Source organism: Misgurnus anguillicaudatus, chromosome 18 (assembly GCF_027580225.2).
Source record: "Misgurnus anguillicaudatus chromosome 18, ASM2758022v2, whole genome shotgun sequence".
In the NCBI taxonomy this organism is placed as follows: Eukaryota; Metazoa; Chordata; class Actinopteri; order Cypriniformes; family Cobitidae; genus Misgurnus; species Misgurnus anguillicaudatus.
This window is the reverse complement of record NC_073354.2, coordinates 14,920,054-14,937,590: the sequence shown is the minus strand read 5'-3', so window position 1 is coordinate 14,937,590 and position 17,537 is coordinate 14,920,054. Positions and strand designations below refer to the sequence as shown.

Genomic DNA, 17,537 nt, shown 5'->3' with positions numbered 1-17,537 from the left:
CACCTCTTTCTCCCTCCCATGCTCTCCCAACAGGACATCGCTCCCCCAGTCTCACACACTGGTTTCACCGGGCAGCACCTGCCCTTTGTGGGCTTCACCTACACCACAGACAGCTGCTTCTCAGACGGCGGCAGCTTAAGGAGTATGTCAACCGCAGACGGAACCGGGGAAGATCTCCAGGATGGGGGTATGCAGGTGGAAGCCTTTGAAAAGAGGATTCGGTGCCTGGAGCAAGAAAAACAGGAGCTCAACCGCAAGCTGCAGGGTAATCACACTCCACCTGACATGTCATGGAAACATTACGCTGTCGTTTTTATAACGTTAAGTAGTGTTAATGGTTTTGTCTAATGGTTCTCAGACTTGCAGTTCAACAGAATTGCAGATGTGGTGGTTAGAGAATTCAGTGTAAACTCAATGTGAACTCAAACAAAGGCTTCTGAATACTGCAAATAAGCAGTTTTAGGGCACGTCTAAAAACTACTTACACTTATTCACTTTTTGTGGCATCTGGCTTATTGGGTGATTCTCGCAAAATTAGACTTATGAGGCGTCATGAAACATTTTGATTGAAAAAATAAATGTAAAGTAAGAGTATCAAAATAAGAAGCATGCAGTTACAAACATCTCTTTACGTACTATTTTGCACATGATTTCAAATGACATCATACAAGCCAATTTTGTTGTTTTTTCCACATTTAAGGGGAAAATTTTCATTACCGCAACGTGTCCATGACTGGATTTGGGTTCTTTGACATGGAAATATTTATAATGAAAAATCTAAAAAATAAAAAGCTTCAGTGCATGTTATACTATAAACATTGACAGTAAAGAAACATGTGGTGATCATTGGTAAATGTAGAGACAATAATAAGTAATATAAATGTGTCTACAAGACCAATTTTCTCATTCTCCGCAACAATTTTCAATCATTGTTTAAGCCCTCAATGAACTAACATTTTCAAAAAAAAAAAATAGTTGGAAGGGACATAATTGACTGTGACACTCAAGATGGCTACCAGGTAAGCAGTTCTTATTTTCTCTTTTCGGATAAAAGTTGAAAATTTGTTTGTCATAGTACCTAGACAACTTTTTAGTTCTCATTACCGAAACATGACTTTGTAAATGCATATATTTAATGTAATATCATGTTGCGGTAATGATAATTTTTTATCATGATAATCTAAAAAAAATTAAATAATTCTATAGGAAATATTTTTTAAATCATCTAAAAATAATGGTTTTAGTAAGTTCAGGCCTTGTATCTTATGTGCAAAAACAAAATTGGCTTCAATGGCTTTTTAAAAATATCGGATGCTGGACACCATCCATAAGTCTGGATTTCTTGAGAATCACCCTATTACACTATGACCAGGGGTGGAAAGAGTACTGAAAAATCATGTATTGTTACTTCCCAAAAAATGTAGTATGGGTAGAGTAAAAAGTACCTGTCCTAAAATCTACTCAAAGTATGAGAATAAAAGTAGTAAGTATTTTGAATGTTATATGACTATGAATGTTATAAAAACAAAATATAGCTTAGAGTTCAGTGTCATATTGTTATTTATAGTGTTATTTAGTTTTTAGAATGAATGAAAAACATAAGAAACCACCAATTGCTTTTGAACTGCAAATATTAGGGGCATGCAATCAATAAATCATTTAATCCATTACCATCATGATTATATGATCATAATATATTATAATAAGTTATTTGCAACGTATAGAGCCTATTGACTATAACAATTATTGTCTTGACCAATTATTGACTGTTCAAACATTTATGATGGGAATGGCTTAACAATTTTACAACTTATTAATACTGATACTGCAAATTGATGCGGTACGCTAATGGTATTCTTATCAATAATTTTTTATTTTTTACAAAAAAGAAACGAATAACAGAAATTCAAAGTACAAATTTACTCACCCCTAGTATAAGCAGACCGCCAATATTAACCTACAGAATGCACATAAACACTAGAGTCGACCTATGGTTCATCATGTTTATTTTGTTTCACATGTTGAGGAAATACAATCATATCTACCTGCTTTTCTCTTCAGTCTGATAAGAATAAGATCAGCTGCAGAGAAAGTCTGCGCAGGCACTGCAGGGACACGCATAGCGAAATCAAATTTGTTCAAATACTTTATATTTTGTAAATATGACTCTTCATTGTCATTCTGTCTTTTAAATGTAGTGAATTGCACATCATTTTTGCACATTTAAAATGATTGGTGAGATAAAATGTGCAAATGTGTGAAAGTACATTTGTAAAGCAAAAGTTAAGTTAATAAGGTTTGTTTTCTCCATGTGATTTCCAAGAATCCACGCAGGCAGTAGAGTCTATTCATGGGCGTGGGGCTGGCACACTCGGCCGTGATAAAGAGATAAAAAAACTCAACGAGGAAATCGATCGACTAAAAAAGAAACTGGCAGGTGAGAGGTCACTAAATTACTGTTGAAGAATATTAAAAAATAATGTCTATGATATGGTGTGTACACTGTGTCCTTATTAATAACCCTTACTTAGTTTACATAAGTAAACATTTTATTTGGAAAACACCAGCGTTAGTTGAAGAAAATAATAATGACCCAAATTGTCGAAAAGCCAGGAATTTTACACACAGCCATAAGCATCAGGTTTCATGTGGGATGCAGTGTTAGATGCGTTGACAGATTTTTTGCACTGTTTAATGTGATTGAGAGAGGTTTTATTTAGAAGATTTTTTTACCTATAACTATGATTTCAAAATCAAGCGAGTATTTTCATTTCACAGCTATTTAAACTTCAAAGCCTTGAGTAAGTGAGTGAGTGTTCACACATGCCATCATTTTGACCAAGAAGCTCAATTTCATACAGTGTTGCATGTTGGAGGGTAAATCTAGGTTTAAAATAAACAATAATGTTTTGAAGTATCACATAATATTTTTTTATAGGAACTACAACTGTAGTTGGATTAAAATAAATAAAGTACTATATTTCTGTGCTTAGGGAATAAATGTTTGTGTACCTGCTGATGTATACATATACATTTTATTCTATAGCCTTCAATTTACACATAATTTAAAGTAGAGCTTTTGGCAGGACATGCAATAAAATAAAATAAAATATTTTTTATTTGATTAGTCACAGTAGCCTGTTTATAAACCTTCAACCAATCACATCCAAGCGCACTCTGGGTGATTTGTCCCTCCTCAGACTCTGATAGGCTGGAGCACCAGCTGGAGGAGGCGGTGACTCTTCGACAGGATTTTGAAAGTTCCTCCACCAAACTAAAGGCCCTGGACAAGCAAGTCAAAGCCCTCAAGCAGGAGAAAGAGGAGATTCATAAGGTATGAATGACTAGACAGATGAATCATCCATTGAAATCAAAGCAAAGAATAGGGGAATAAGGATAAACACTTTGCACTTTTTTATAGCGACTTAATGTTTCAAGCAGATTTTTTATTGTACAGAGTTGTCGTAATATGCCTTAAGAGTTATTTTGTTTTTAGCAGACCCAAACAGAATCCACACCTGCAGATTTCTGCGGAAAAGATTTAATGCACTTGTAGCCAATCAGCAGTAAGGGATGTGTCTACTAACCGACATCATTGCCTGGGTTGCGTATGTGTGCGGCGGATCTATCAAAAGAGGGTCCAGATTCTATTGGGATGGGGATGTGTTTGTTTAGGTCATTTCAAATGTCAACATTGGCTTTCAGAGACAGGGTTCCCACGGGTCCTTGAAATCCTTGAAAGTTTGTGAATCTGGGGGGGGGGGTGCAAGGCCCTGTGAAGTTTTTGAAAATATACATACATAGATACAGGTCATTGAAAGTGCTTGAATCAGTTTTATGCAAGAAGCTTTCTGGAAAAAAATCCATATAATTCCCTGTGTAGTGTAGGATAATGTCATAAAAATTCTAGACTTTTTAAGCACACGTACTAAACTGTTCACTTTAAATGCTTATATCTTCTGTATGCTAATGTTGATTCATACCAAAATGCTTTTTAGCATAGTTGTGTTTGACACAGGAAAACATCTCGGGTAACTGTTGTTCTCTGACAAGGGAACGAGAAGCTGTGTCTCCCTTGCCATACTTACTGCATCCCTGTATCGCCGTCTTTGGCAATAGTTCAAATAGTGATATTCTTCCTGGCTCCCGTGTCACTTTGTCTCTGTTGTTAAGCCTCACCATTGGTTGAATTTTTGATATACACATTCAGACGCACTTACTCTTGGAGGCGTCCCCAAAGGGGCACCGCATTGACGCAGTGCGAGTTCCTACGAAACGGAACTGTTACAATGTATCTTTAAAGGTAACACAATGTAACCTTCCTCTCACTTGAAATGTGGTCCCACATTAAGTCCTTGAATTTGAGGGTATTGGACCTGGAAAGTCCTTGAAAGGTCCTTGAATTTGAAGTTAACTAAGGTGTGGGAACCCTGCGGAGATCATGCACCCTGCCTTTAACACAAGTTGATACTATAATAAATAACACTATAAACAATAATATATTCATGTTGGTCCAGTTTAATTCAGAGGACTTATTGGTTTGGTCATTGTAAATGCTAAAAAAAGTAATTGTTTTAGATGCAATTTTGTAATATTTACAGTTTAAATTCCCTAATATCTTAAAAAAAATGTAATCATTCTGCTGAATTCCGCAGATTTTTCCAAAACCATTCTGCATAAAAAGATCTGCAGGCTCCTTTATCAAAATTAATGTCATCACCCCCTAATATAGGGTAGGTACAACATTCTCATCACAGACCCAACACACATTCTTAGCTAATCTGATTGGGCGGCCTGTTCCACTTGGCTGTTGACCCTAAGCCCTGAGTGGCTCATACCAGCTGATGCTCTCCAAAACTGTGATACGAGCGGGTAGATCTGAGGTCAATGATCAGTGACAAATACTCTTCCTGTTAGACTCATCTGTGTTCATTTCACTCAACCCGCAAGACCGCACGATCATGTTGAAATCGTCCTTACGTGTGTGCGTACGGTTTTCTAGCTCACAACTCCCAAATCTCTTGACAATTTCTATTTCTCACTCAACCTCTTTTCTGGTGCCTTCTCTCCAGGCGATGCTGTGCTCTTTTTCTCTCCTTTCACGACTTCTCTCTCACACTCTAATCTGCACATCTGTTACTCTTGTATCATCTCGGATACCTGCGCTTGGCCTCCATCGTTCTCGGTCCAGCTAACATCCATTTCTCTCTTTTCCAGCAACTGGGGGAGTCTCTGGACCGCCTGAAGTCTCAGACCAAGGAGCTGAAGGACGCCCACCAGCAGAGGAAGCTCGCCATGCAGGAGTTCTCCGAAGTGAACGAGCGCATGGTCGAGTTGCGTTCGCAGAAGCAGCGTCTGTCGCGGCAGCTGCGAGACAAGGAGGAGGAGATGGAGGTGGTTATGCAGAAGATAGACGCCATGCGCCAGGACATCCGCAAAACCGAGAAGGCCCGCAAGGAGCTGAGACACGGAGGGGAGGGGCTTTGCGAATACAGGTGCCTGTATTCGAACAGCATTGTATAAAAGACAGGAAGCAGCACAGCAGTTATGTCTACACGGCTTGTGACGTCCTTGTTATCGACGTGATTACAAAAAAGTGGCATTAAATTGTTAAGGGTTAGATCGCTCCCCTTTTGTAATGTTTTTGGATTCGTTTTTTAAAGTAAATGGAGATTAATTGTAGGGGGTTTTCATTCCGGAAGATGAATTTGCATTGTTTGCGTCATTCTGGTATTCCAAACCGCTGGTGTCTGGCTCCCATCGAGTGTTTATTACTCAGCACCAACATGTTAGTCAGAAGAAACATAGTTTTGGATCGCAGCACATTTTTGAGGTTCATCAGTCATACTCCGCAGGGAAGCAGGGAATGTAACTCCTTAGTTTAGCTCGGCAGCTCCAGATCTCCCTAGACGACAACAGGAATGTCTTCACGCCCCTTTTCGCCCGCCCTCCCCGCCGTCTCCTCTCCCAGCAGACCGGCCTTACAGACCCCATGACCTCCCCTGGACCTCTGTGGCTAACTAGAGCCAGATGGGCGTCACTGACAGCGGTTCAGGCGCACTGCTGGCGGCAGCTGGATTGGGGAAATCTCTGGCTTTTCTTTTATGTGTCTCTTTCTTTTGCATAAGACTTTTGGTTGATGTGTCTTGGGCCAATTGAACTGTTACACTCCTTTATGTCAGGATGTCTAGTAGCTCTTTAAGATTAAATGAGATGTGTAAATTGTGTAGTATTTCAATGGTGCTATGTCACACAGGGTGTGTGTCTGGTTGAAATTCGGCTTTATATATGGGTTAAAAGATGACCAATGCGAGTTCTCGTTTTATTCATGTTGTTTTTATTGTCTGTGTGATATTGTAGCTGGAGTCTCAACTGGAGGACGCGCGTGCCGAAGCCTCCAAGGAGCGTAAGCTGAGGGAGCACAGTGAGGTCTACTCCAAACAACTGGAGAGTGAGCTGGAAACACTCAAGGTCAGAGGTCACATCTCTTGTGTCACTAAAATCCTTTTGGGCCATCGTATAGTTTTCCTTTAGCTCAGCTGGTAGAAAATATAGTCATGGGTTTGACATCCATACCATTACTTTACTGATAAAATATATAGCCTGAAACTCTGCAGGTTGCCACATGAATGCTCGAAGTCACTTTTTTGAATCAGTGTACTTTCCCTCTCTGGCGTATGTTTTCTTTTGCTTTACGTAGGATATCCTATGTGGTTATTTTTAGTGGGATGTTCCTGTTTTATTTTTCTTCTGTGTGCATGTACGTGAAGAAGAGCAGCTTCTTTTGCTCTTTCTACATCTCATGACTCTTCCCTTTCCTTTCCTCTGCTCTCCATCCTGTTATGTATGTATGAAGAGTTTGGTTCCAAAACGCAATAAATCCTTTTGGCTAAGTTTGGTGAAAACGTGTTTTCTATATCAAGAAAGTGATAAGATGAAAAACACTATTTTCTGTTACAAACTTCACATAGCATCTTAGGGTTATGATAACATTAAAAATTCAAGTCCATAATTTATTTTCAAAGATTTGTTATAAAAACTGTTCTTTTTTCCGCAAAATGCAATAAATCCAAAGTTTTTTTCCAAAATTCTATAAATCTATTGAATCAATATAAAAGTTATTTTTTTAAGTAACAAAGTAAGTTGATCGACATGTGACAGCATTTGAACTTGGTCAATACTAATACCATATACACAGGTACTGGAACAAAAATACATTCAATCAATCATCGCGTCAAAAATGAATTCAACATGTCATCTTGTTAATTCTATAAATTAATCACAACAACAAAATGTCATCATGAACAAGAAAATGAACAAGAATATCACATTAGATCACAGAATGTCCAAAATGACATTTCCCTTACATTCAACTTCCAAATGTGCATTCATCTTTGCCATGTTATATTCATTTAGTTGACTAGTGGTATATACTGATTAAAAAACACTTACTTTGTTATATTAAGAACACTGTCATTGCTACTTTCATCCTTGGGAACTTTTTGACAGTGATCAGCTGTAAAATGTTTTGTTCCTGCTCGATTTTTGTTGACTTCGAGTGAAATAATGGAAAGTTTTTCATAAGATCCCCTGGGCTCAATGTGTTAGCATGACAGAAGCTTGATGCCGTAAAAAAGCAACAGCCAGTGTTTTCCTTCGCCCGAGTGCCTTTCACATAAATTATTCGATTTTGATGGCTTACGTTTCTTCGCCGCCACAGAAAACCACCACAGGTTTATTAATGCCATCAACATTTCTATTTAGTTTTTGTTAGTTTGTTGATCACAAAGTACAAAGTAGATGAGGAAAACCATTTTTTACAATGCGTGGAATGGTGCGCTGTGATTGGAAGTGGATTTATTGCATTCCACTTCCAATCACGACGGCTTTTAAAAGTGAACTAAAACCATAAAAAAATGCCCAGTTATGGCTGGTTAAGAGAAGTTTTATTGCTTGTTTCTTCACCAACAGCCTTAGAGCCCTGGAGAACCCACAGGTTAAATGTGGCCAATGTTAATTGATGCTAAGAGAAGGGTTCTTGGGTTCTCCAGGGTTAGACTGTCTGTCACTGAATGTTAATCTCTGTCTATTTATGTTTCAGATGAAGCAGGGAAGCGGTCGCGTCTCGGGTCTTGGGGTAGAGACTCAGCAGGAGCTCACCAAGATGAAGTCTGAGCTGGATAAGAAGGGGCTCTTTTATGAGGAGGAGCTGGTGAGGCGTGAAGCTTCTCACACTACAGAGCTGAAGAACCTGAGGAAGGAGCTTCATGATTCTGAGGGCCAGCAGATGTCCCTGCAAAAAGAGCTGCTTGTGCTCAAAGACAAACTGGAAAAGACAAAGAGAGAGCGGTGAGTACTATTAGTCCACTACAAGCAAAAAGATGACTTGGATATCATTTAGTGATGAACTGATATTTTAGCAGGGCCAGTATTTAGCCATTTTGAGATGGCCAGCATTAGCTGATGCCAGTTTATAAATGCACTTTTTTTTAAAAAGCACCTTTTGTCCGATTCACGCTTTTACATTTCCTTTGGTGTGTAAGTGTGTATTAATACATGTTAATGATATGCAAAAGGTACAAACCCCAAAGTAAACGATGACGCGAGTTATCTTCTCCAACGTAAATCTCTTTTCTTGGACTACAACAAACACACGGATTGTAGGCAACAGTTTACTTCCTGGGTTTGGTGATGTAGACAAGACATTATCATAATTCTTAACCCTTTGACTCACACCCTTAAAGTTAACTCCTGTTAGCAACCGAATCTTTCAAACATGGTAAGGAGCGTCACATTTCCGGCTGACGTCAGAGATATTCAGGCCAATCACAATCTACAGATTAGCTGACCAATCAGGGACACAGAGCTTTTCAAATTCAAACGTTTCAGGAAAAAAGTGAAATCTGGAGCTACAAAAATGTACAGTATGTGGAAAATATTGTGTATTTTTTTTAACCACAAACCACGCAAACACATTGTATAATACACAAAATAACATTGTTGTTTTTTTGTAATGAAATATCTGCTCTTTAAATTTTGAGTGAATACCATCTTATTTAAATGTGCATTTTATTTCTGCAATTTTGCGCTTGTATCATTTGTGTTAAAATAATGGCCAACAAAAAACCTTTGACCACAAATTCTCTTTTTCCACAGTCAAATTGAGATGGACGAGGCCATGAGGGCTCTGAAAGACAAGTACGAACGTGAACGCAATCTCCTTACCGAGGAAAACCGCAAACTTACTGCAGAAACAGACAGGGTAGGGTCTTGTTTCTTGTTGGTTAGAGACATAGTTGCGTGTCGGTCTTTTTGAGTGACATTGATTGTGAAATCTCATTCTCTACAGCTCTGTACATTTATGGACAAGTTGAAGGCTCAGAACATGCAACTGGAAGCTGAGCTTGAGGGCCTGGCATCCAAAAAAGAGAGCGTAGCACACTGGGAAGCGCAGATCGCTGAGATCATCCAATGGTAAGAAAGATCTTGCACTTGCCTTAATTGTACATGGTTCATAAACTGTGATCTTATAAACTTGAATCTGTAAGGAATAATTGACGATGGGCCATTAAATTTTTTGAAAATAATGCACACCCAAGGTGGTAATGTGGCACGAGTGTCGTTACATCGCATGTGCACATTATTTTCAACTAATTCAATTATTCCTCTTATATCACGGTTACCACAAACATTGCTCTGGTGATTATTTTAAGACACTTGACAGGTCAGGTGTGCCTTTTCGTAAAATAATGCATACCCATTTTTTCTCAACCAAAAAATCAGAATAAAGCATTTAACAGCCCCGTAGTATAATTAAAGATAATGTTTGCTTACACATTTGTGTGTGTTTATAGGGTCAGTGATGAAAAAGATGCTCGTGGATACCTTCAGGCTCTGGCTTCCAAGATGACGGAGGAGTTGGAGTCTCTGCGTAGCTCCAGTCTGGGATCTAGAACGCTGGTAAACCCTACCTACCTCTTATTTGTACATCATAACACCTTCTCACAGCTTCACAATCAGGCTTTTACACCAAACAACCGGTTAAACGGTTGATCTGCTATTACGCTCCACTTTCCAATCTCCGGAGGAGACTACTTCTAAATTTGTCAGCGAATGGAAATCTTTCTCTCCCTTTGCAACTCCTCTGAGCTCCATAACCGCGTAGGCTGATAAAATTAAGATTGAGATAAGTATGTTCTGTGGAGTGCTTTAAATAGCAAATCTAATGTAAATTGATTGAAGGCAAGTGACATGTTAATGTTGTAGGGTCACATTTTATTTAATATCCTGCAAATAAGCAGGATTGCAGGATACAAACCTGAATGAGATTGGCATTGGTGCATTTCTCCTTTTACATTGCCATATTGGGATCTGCTGATAACTTGTGATTTGTAGCCAAGGATATTTCTTGGTAAAGAGACAACCCAAAATTTGCTTATTCTCAAATTAAACTTATTGGCATAATTGCTGACTTGCTTTAAGATATTGTAAGAATAGGCGCTTTTGAGCTTTGCAAGTACATCATAAGCTTTTGTGTTTGGGTCAGTGACCTTAGATAATATCAAACTGAATTTAATCAAATGTCCTGTGGTTTTGTTTATTTGATGATCTATCTATCTCCTAAAGTTCCAGACAAAGCATTTCTTGTCCAAGTATGACTCAACATTACTTCGTAATTATATCGATGTCTCTTAGAGAACCTGATGAATAGGTCTGTTCAGTTTTTATATATTTGTGGTAATGTTATTTACTATATCAGCAAAGCCCTGGAGTAAACATCCCCACCCAGAGGTCTATGGTGGCACCTCGGGTCACCAAGCGGGTGAGTGCCTCCATCAAGTTTCGAAAAGAAGGCAAAGCACAAGATTGTCGTCTTGGCTATTGGCCAATGGCCAGTCAATCTGTCATTCATCTGTCCAGGCCTCCGAAATAAATGTGTTGGTGTGCTCCTAACTGTTGCCCAAGTAATGGATTTAACATGTACAGTATTTCGATTCTGGGAAAATAGAGAGAAAATTTTGATGACTCACAGATTTTGGTCCAATCAAATGCTTTTTACAATGGGTATGCTCCTCCCCTGATACCACTGCCATAGACAAGCATGGAACAAATACTTTGTGGCTGTGTAACTATTCCTAATGGCTTTTTACTTTTTCCCTGCCAGCGTTTTAAATAAAATTGTCAGCCAGCGCCAGCATTTTTTTTATTTTAACCAAAACTTTAATGCCAAACATTAACAAAAATTTTATTCTATCTTCATTTGTTCTCATTTTATCAGATATGGGTGGGTGATTCTCACGAAAACTTGGTTTTAAAAATGTCAAGCATGAAAATGTAAAAATTGCTTGAATTTACTTTTTTCCCACCAGACATTGAAAAACAAAGTCTGGAGTAAATGGGAACATTAATTTAAAAACTTTTACTTATCATTTAACACTTTTTGTAACATAATTTAAAAAATTAGTCCTAAAAAATCTCATTACCGCAACAGTCAGAAAACATCAACACTGACATATTTTCAAAATGACATGACAAACATGAAAGAACATAATTTGGAGATTCTGCATATAAAATCAAAGTATTATGCTTCTATTAATTAAATTAAAATTTAATAAGCATCTGTTGCGGTAATGATAATCAAAATGTCGTGTAGGCATTCTGACAAGACAATATTTCAAATTAACTGTAAAAAAATTATCTTACCTGGTAGCCATCTTGAAGTAACTGGTCCATGTGCTTGATCACTCAAAATCAAACTTTATTAAAATTCTGTATGTGTGCTTAAACTGTTCTCAAAAAGTGTTGCAGAGGATGAGAACATCAGGCATGGACACATCATTTTCCTAATTTTTCTTCATTATTATTATACATGAATATTCAGTAAATATTTTTTTTGTCATCTAAAGTAGTCTAGCAAAACATCCATTTATTTTTTTTCTTAATATTTTTGTGTTAATTTGATTAAATTACAACATAACGCATGTTCAAACACAGCCGGACACATTGCGGTAATGAGAATTTCAGCAGAAAATGAGATAAAATTTCCAATTATAACTTCTTATGTTGAAATCACACATTGTGCAAGGTAGAACACAGTATTGTGTTAATTCTGATGCTTTTTAATGTTACTATATTACACATTTTAAAGCTAAAATCATTAGTGCCGTCATGTTTCAATGGTTTTGTGAGAATCACCCGGGTAGGTTTCTTGTAATTTTGTAAAGGTCATACACAGAGTTTTTACTGTTTTTGGATCAGTGAATGCTTCTGTGTTTTACAGGTTGGGTAAAAGCGGCACCTAGTGGCTAATAGCGGAAATACGATTTGCCGTAAAAACTCGCCATTGGCAGGGAAGCGTTTTCTTTTCTCTTTAAAGAGTTAAAAGCAAAACATGGTGTTCAAACTTAAATATGAAAATGTGTTATCATAGGACAAAGCATATTTGTCTCATGATTTCAATGGGTTTAATTCGCAAAAAAACCCTAAAAGGGCAGATGAATGAAAATGCTGCATCACCTCGCTCCATTGCTAAACCTAATTTATAGAACCTGTAAACATTTTAGATAAGCACACCTCCATTGTTCCTCTGAGGTCAGTGCCTATACGCTCTGATTTCTGCTTGCATGCTGTTGGATGGATATCAAGTTGCATGGAGAACTCATTAACTTGATAAGTTTGAACAAAAGGCTGACGTCTGCAGTATAAGACCAGGTCATGATTAAGCCTGAGAGCCACGCTGGATAGGACGGGCACTCTCAGAGCTCTAATGTAAAGCTGATGAGTTCTGCCAGTAACATCCCATGATTGCCATCATCGCTGCCCACTTCCCATCAGCTGTGAGCTCACATAGGCAGAAGCCACACATACAGTATGAGGCCTCATCAGTTCCCCAAAATGTTTGTGTGTTTGATCAGTGAACTAGATGTAATCCTTTCCTCTCAGTACATGATATTCAGCTGTCCCCCAACCAGTGGGGTGTTTTTCTTTTGCACATCACTGTCTCATTGCTGCATAGTTCATGGAGACGAATCTTGTTTGTAGCCACATGTGTAAGAGCTGGAATGGCTTGCTGACAGCTGAAATCAATAGCTATTAAATTGTTGGAAATCTAAGATAAGCACTTGCTAGTCCTCGGATTTATGGAAAATGGATCTTGGGGGATTAAGGGAGAATTTTGGTATCTGTGTTATGTGGTGTAGTCTGTTTGGGCGCATTTTTCCATGCCTGCTGCTTTTTGTGTTTGTGCTGGAATTTTCAGTATGTTCTTACCTAAATGATCACAAAAAATATTATGTTTGAAACGATATACTATATAATGTGTACTTGAAGAAACAGGATTTTATGATTCATGCTTTTTCATCCTTGAGGCATGCTGTTCTAGAACTTTGATCATATTTTCCGATCCAACCATATCTGAACCATCTTTAAGGAATACCTGCTTATGTAAATAAAGCTAATGGAGTAATAAATTGTTGTCTTCAGTTATCTCACTAAAAGACAATTCAGAGTTTTTGGAGTTTGTCTTTAAAAATTGCATTTCCTTTCCTTAACCAGGATCCCTTGTGGAAGGTGCGTCGCAGTCAGAAATTGGACATGTCTGCTCGTCTGGAGCTGCAGTCGGCCTTGGATGCTGAAATCCGTGCCAAGCAACTTGTTCAGGACGACCTGCGTAAGGTCAAAGCTGCTAACATTTCTTTTGAGAGGTAAGGCTTTTGTTGTGCTATAAGCAACCTTTTTATTTATTCGGAATGCTGTTGATAAATTTAGCCAAGCTGCACCGAGTCCCGAATAGCTGCCTACTCCTCCGTGCGTGTGTTCACTACTCACTGGATGAGTTAAATTCGGAGGTCAAATTTCGAGTTTGGGTTCCATACTTCACAAACATGTCACTTTCAATTTTCATTTTCACTGATATTACAGCGTGCAAGCTTACAAAATGGTCATAAAATATACATTTGAAAGTTGCAGGTACAATTCCAGTTATGATGTGGTGATCTCGAAAACATTGTTTCCTTTAAAGGGCACATTTCACAAGACTTTTTAAAGATATAAAATAAGTATTTGGTGTCCCCAGGGTATATATGTGAAGTTTTTTGCGTAAAAAACTTCTGACATCACAAGGGGAGCCAAATTTCAATTACCTATTTTTTCACATGCTTGCAGAGAATGGTTTACCAAAAAAGTTACTGGGTTGTGCCATATCATATCGTTTACGATAATACTGGTATAATTTTTTACATGATAAAAAATGTCATATCATGATATCAATGATATAGCGACGTGATGATGTGTGGTGCATTTACGTTCCTTAACGCGCACAGCAACAACCGATTACTTTTTTTTGCAAATTACTTTAGTCACTGTTAAACTAAAGTGTTAAAGGAATATTCCATTTTCTTAAAAGAAAAATCCAGATAATTTACTCACCACCATGTCATCCAAAATGTTGATGTCTTTCTTTGTTCAGTCGAGAAGAAATTATGTTTTTTGAGGAAAACATTGTAGGATTTTTCTCATTTTAATGGACTTTAATAGACACCAACAATTAATACTTAACTCAACACTTAACAGTTTTTTTCAACGGAGTTTCAAAGGACTATAAACAATCCCAAACAAGACATAAGGGTCTTATCTAGCAAAACGATTGTCGTTTTTGACAATAAAAATAACAAATACTTTTAAAGCACAACTTCTCGTTTAGATCCGGTCGTCATGCGCTAGCGTGACCCGACGCAATACGTCATGACGTCAAGAGGTCACAGAAGACGAACGCGAAACTCCGCCCCAGTGTTTACAAGTGTGGTGAAAGAGGACCGTTCCTACTTTGTTGTATGTCAACTGATACTAATTAATGTCTTTGTGTCAGTTTATTGTTTACAATAGACCGCAAATGTGCGTTTTATATATGTAACACGTGACCTCCCTACGTCACTATGCATTTACGTTAGGTCGCGCTGAAAAGTTGTGCTTTAAAAGTGTATATTTGTTATTTTTATTGTCAAAAATGACAATTGTTTTGCTAGATAAGACCCTTATGCCCTGTTTGGGATTGTTTATAGTCCTTTGAAACTCCGTTGAAAAAAACTGTTACGTGTTGAGTTAAGTGTTAATTGTTGGTGTCTATTAAAGTCCATTAAAATGAAAAAAATCCTGCATTGTTTTCTTCAAAAAACATAATTTCTTCTCGACTGAACAAAGAAAGACATCAACATTTTGAATGACATTGTGGTGAGTAAATTATCTGGATTTTTCTTTTAAGAAAATTGAATATTCCTTTAAGCAGTTGCGTAATATAGGGAAAACGCTACCAACCACTGTGATGACAGTAACTTACCTTACTGACTGAATTTAAATCCAAAAAATGTTTACATTCTGGTTGTACTGCCGCACGTTTACTTAATATTTAATTAGACAGATCCATATTTTCTATTCATTTTCCATTAAATTATGCGATCTGATGAGTTTAAAGCTCTGTTTTACCCTGTTTGTTTCTTCAGCGACTGCCGCGAGGCGCGTGCGCATCGTTCTCTCCTGGATTATAAAGTACACATGATCTCTCACAACAGACAGATGCCTTGCCGATTTCTTCTGTGTTTATATGAAAATCTGATTTATTCACTTGTGTTTTATCTGAACTGGATTAACATTTATCACACGAACCCAAATGTGCCGTGATTAATGTTAATGTTATTTATTTGATGTTTATGCAAACAAAAGTGCATTCACATGTAAAATTGTTAGCTAATGACTTAAGTTACTGGGATCTGTGAAAATTACTGAAAATCTGTGGTAGTGTCATAGTGATGTAAAATTTTCATACCATTTCATCTCTAGTTCCTACTTTGTTTACTTAAATGCTGCTTCTGCCACCATTTACACTTTGAATTAGGTAGTCTGTTGGTAGCCCTTCCTTTTCCATAATTTTTTATACCGTCATAAATATAATTATTGCAAAATATCATGATATAATTTTGAGGCTGTATTGCCCATCCCTACTGAGGACCCAATTATAGCACTTAAACATAAAAAATTAGATTTTCATGTGTCGTCCTCTTTAAGCAACTGTACAAATGACAATGGACATCCAATTGCTCTAAATTAAAATATTAACATTTATATATCACTAGTACAATGCAAAAAAAACTTTTTTTTTGATGACTTTCATTTTGGCCTCTCGCATCCTACAGCAAACTGAGGGATTCAGAAGCCAAGAACAGAGAGTTGGAGGAACAGCTGGAGAGCATGAAGAAGGAAATGGAGGAGAGCCGCTCGCGGTCAGACAAAGGTAACATGACTATATATTCACAGAGGCCTGTATTAACGATTATAAACTACTGGCACAATATCTGATCTATTGACTGGATAACCACCATATCAATATTTGTTTTATTTAACTATTTTTTTGTTTAATATTCATCCATACATTTCTGTATTCTCTTATCTGTAGGCCTAAAGCTACCAGACTTTCAAGATTCCATCTTCGAATACTTCAATACCTCCCCCCTCGCTCATGACCTGACATTCAGAGTGAGTGTTTCTCATTATATCTGGCTGTTGCATCTGCTTATGCATTACTGCATTACAAGCCTTGAACAAGACACTCTTTGTCCACGCAATCATTTTAATGACCTCCGGACTTCAGGCCATCATAGAACTAGTTAGTTGTTTATCAGAATGATGAGATAATGTCTATAGAAGCCAATGGTTTATGAATGTCTAGCCACTGGCAAGTTCATAATGGTTTATGGGATTCTTGACTCAGTTGATCACAACGGTCATCTGCAGTCTTACCGGGTGTTTTACGTGGTATGCAATATGTAGCAAGATTGCACCTGACTGTAGTCGTTTTCAATTAATTCGTTTTCTGAATATTAGTTAATTTTGTAAATCGTGTTCTGTGTTGCATGCAAGTAATGGCTAATAAAACTAACACATGCAACAATGACAAAATATCCCTTATCTTTATTATTTTTCCGCTTATTCCACTCATTCGTTCACTATTTCCTATATATTCAGTGCTAAATAGTGCACTATAAGGGGAAGAGGGGATGCTCTCTGATCTCAAGGTTAGCACATACTGTGTAAAACAGCTTTTATGTGCGATACGAAATCCTGGCACACGCTGAAATCATTCAGACTTCCCATCAGTTAGTATGCAGCGCAGTCACAGTTTGCATTAGAACGGCAGCTGATGACTAAATGTGATGAACTTGCTACAATTACTGAGTCGTTTTAGTTTCCAGTGACCCATCATGCATTAAAGATGATTATAGAAGGCTAAAGCTTTCTTTGACTAATGCATCAGGAAACTGCTTCCATACTCTGCCCATGTTAAAAGCTATATGGTTTCAGTTTACAACCATGGACTAAGTGTGCAGATTGTATAAGAAGGGCCAAAATCGAAAAAAGTTGTACTGCCTGTCATCTAATTTTTGTCCCTTTAAAAAGGACTCTGTATCCTCTTCATCCGTATCATCTCTGCTTGCTCTTTGGGATGAAGTAAGTTTGTTGAAAGAAACCCCTTCCTTTATGACTTT

At 37.6% G+C, this 17,537-nt stretch overlaps 1 protein-coding gene across 6 annotated transcripts in view; it reads left to right on the top strand.

The window, feature by feature from the left end:
- cdc42bpb (CDC42 binding protein kinase beta (DMPK-like)) overlaps positions 1–17,537 on the top strand; it is an 83,499-nt gene that overhangs the window by 51,606 nt on the left and 14,356 nt on the right. For 4 of the 6 annotated variants that reach the window (XR_012358618.1, XM_073855916.1, XM_073855919.1 and 1 more), the window contains exons 9-21: positions 34–265; positions 2,324–2,437; positions 3,201–3,334; positions 5,218–5,463; positions 6,364–6,471; positions 8,102–8,349; positions 9,157–9,262; positions 9,350–9,474; positions 9,855–9,960; positions 10,760–10,822; positions 13,555–13,703; positions 16,188–16,285; positions 16,448–16,527. Coding sequence is in view for 5 of the 6 variants with exons in the window: in XM_073855916.1 (XP_073712017.1) it covers positions 34–265; positions 2,324–2,437; positions 3,201–3,334; positions 5,218–5,463; positions 6,364–6,471; positions 8,102–8,349; positions 9,157–9,262; positions 9,350–9,474; positions 9,855–9,960; positions 10,760–10,822; positions 13,555–13,703; positions 16,188–16,285; positions 16,448–16,527 (1,809 nt within the window). In the remaining variant the exon portion in view is untranslated. The remainder of the gene's footprint in view (positions 1–33; positions 266–2,323; positions 2,438–3,200; positions 3,335–5,217; positions 5,464–6,363; positions 6,472–8,101; positions 8,350–9,156; positions 9,263–9,349; positions 9,475–9,854; positions 9,961–10,759; positions 10,823–13,554; positions 13,704–16,187; positions 16,286–16,447; positions 16,528–17,537) is intronic. The other 2 variants (XM_073855918.1, XM_073855921.1) reach the window with 1 other exon arrangement.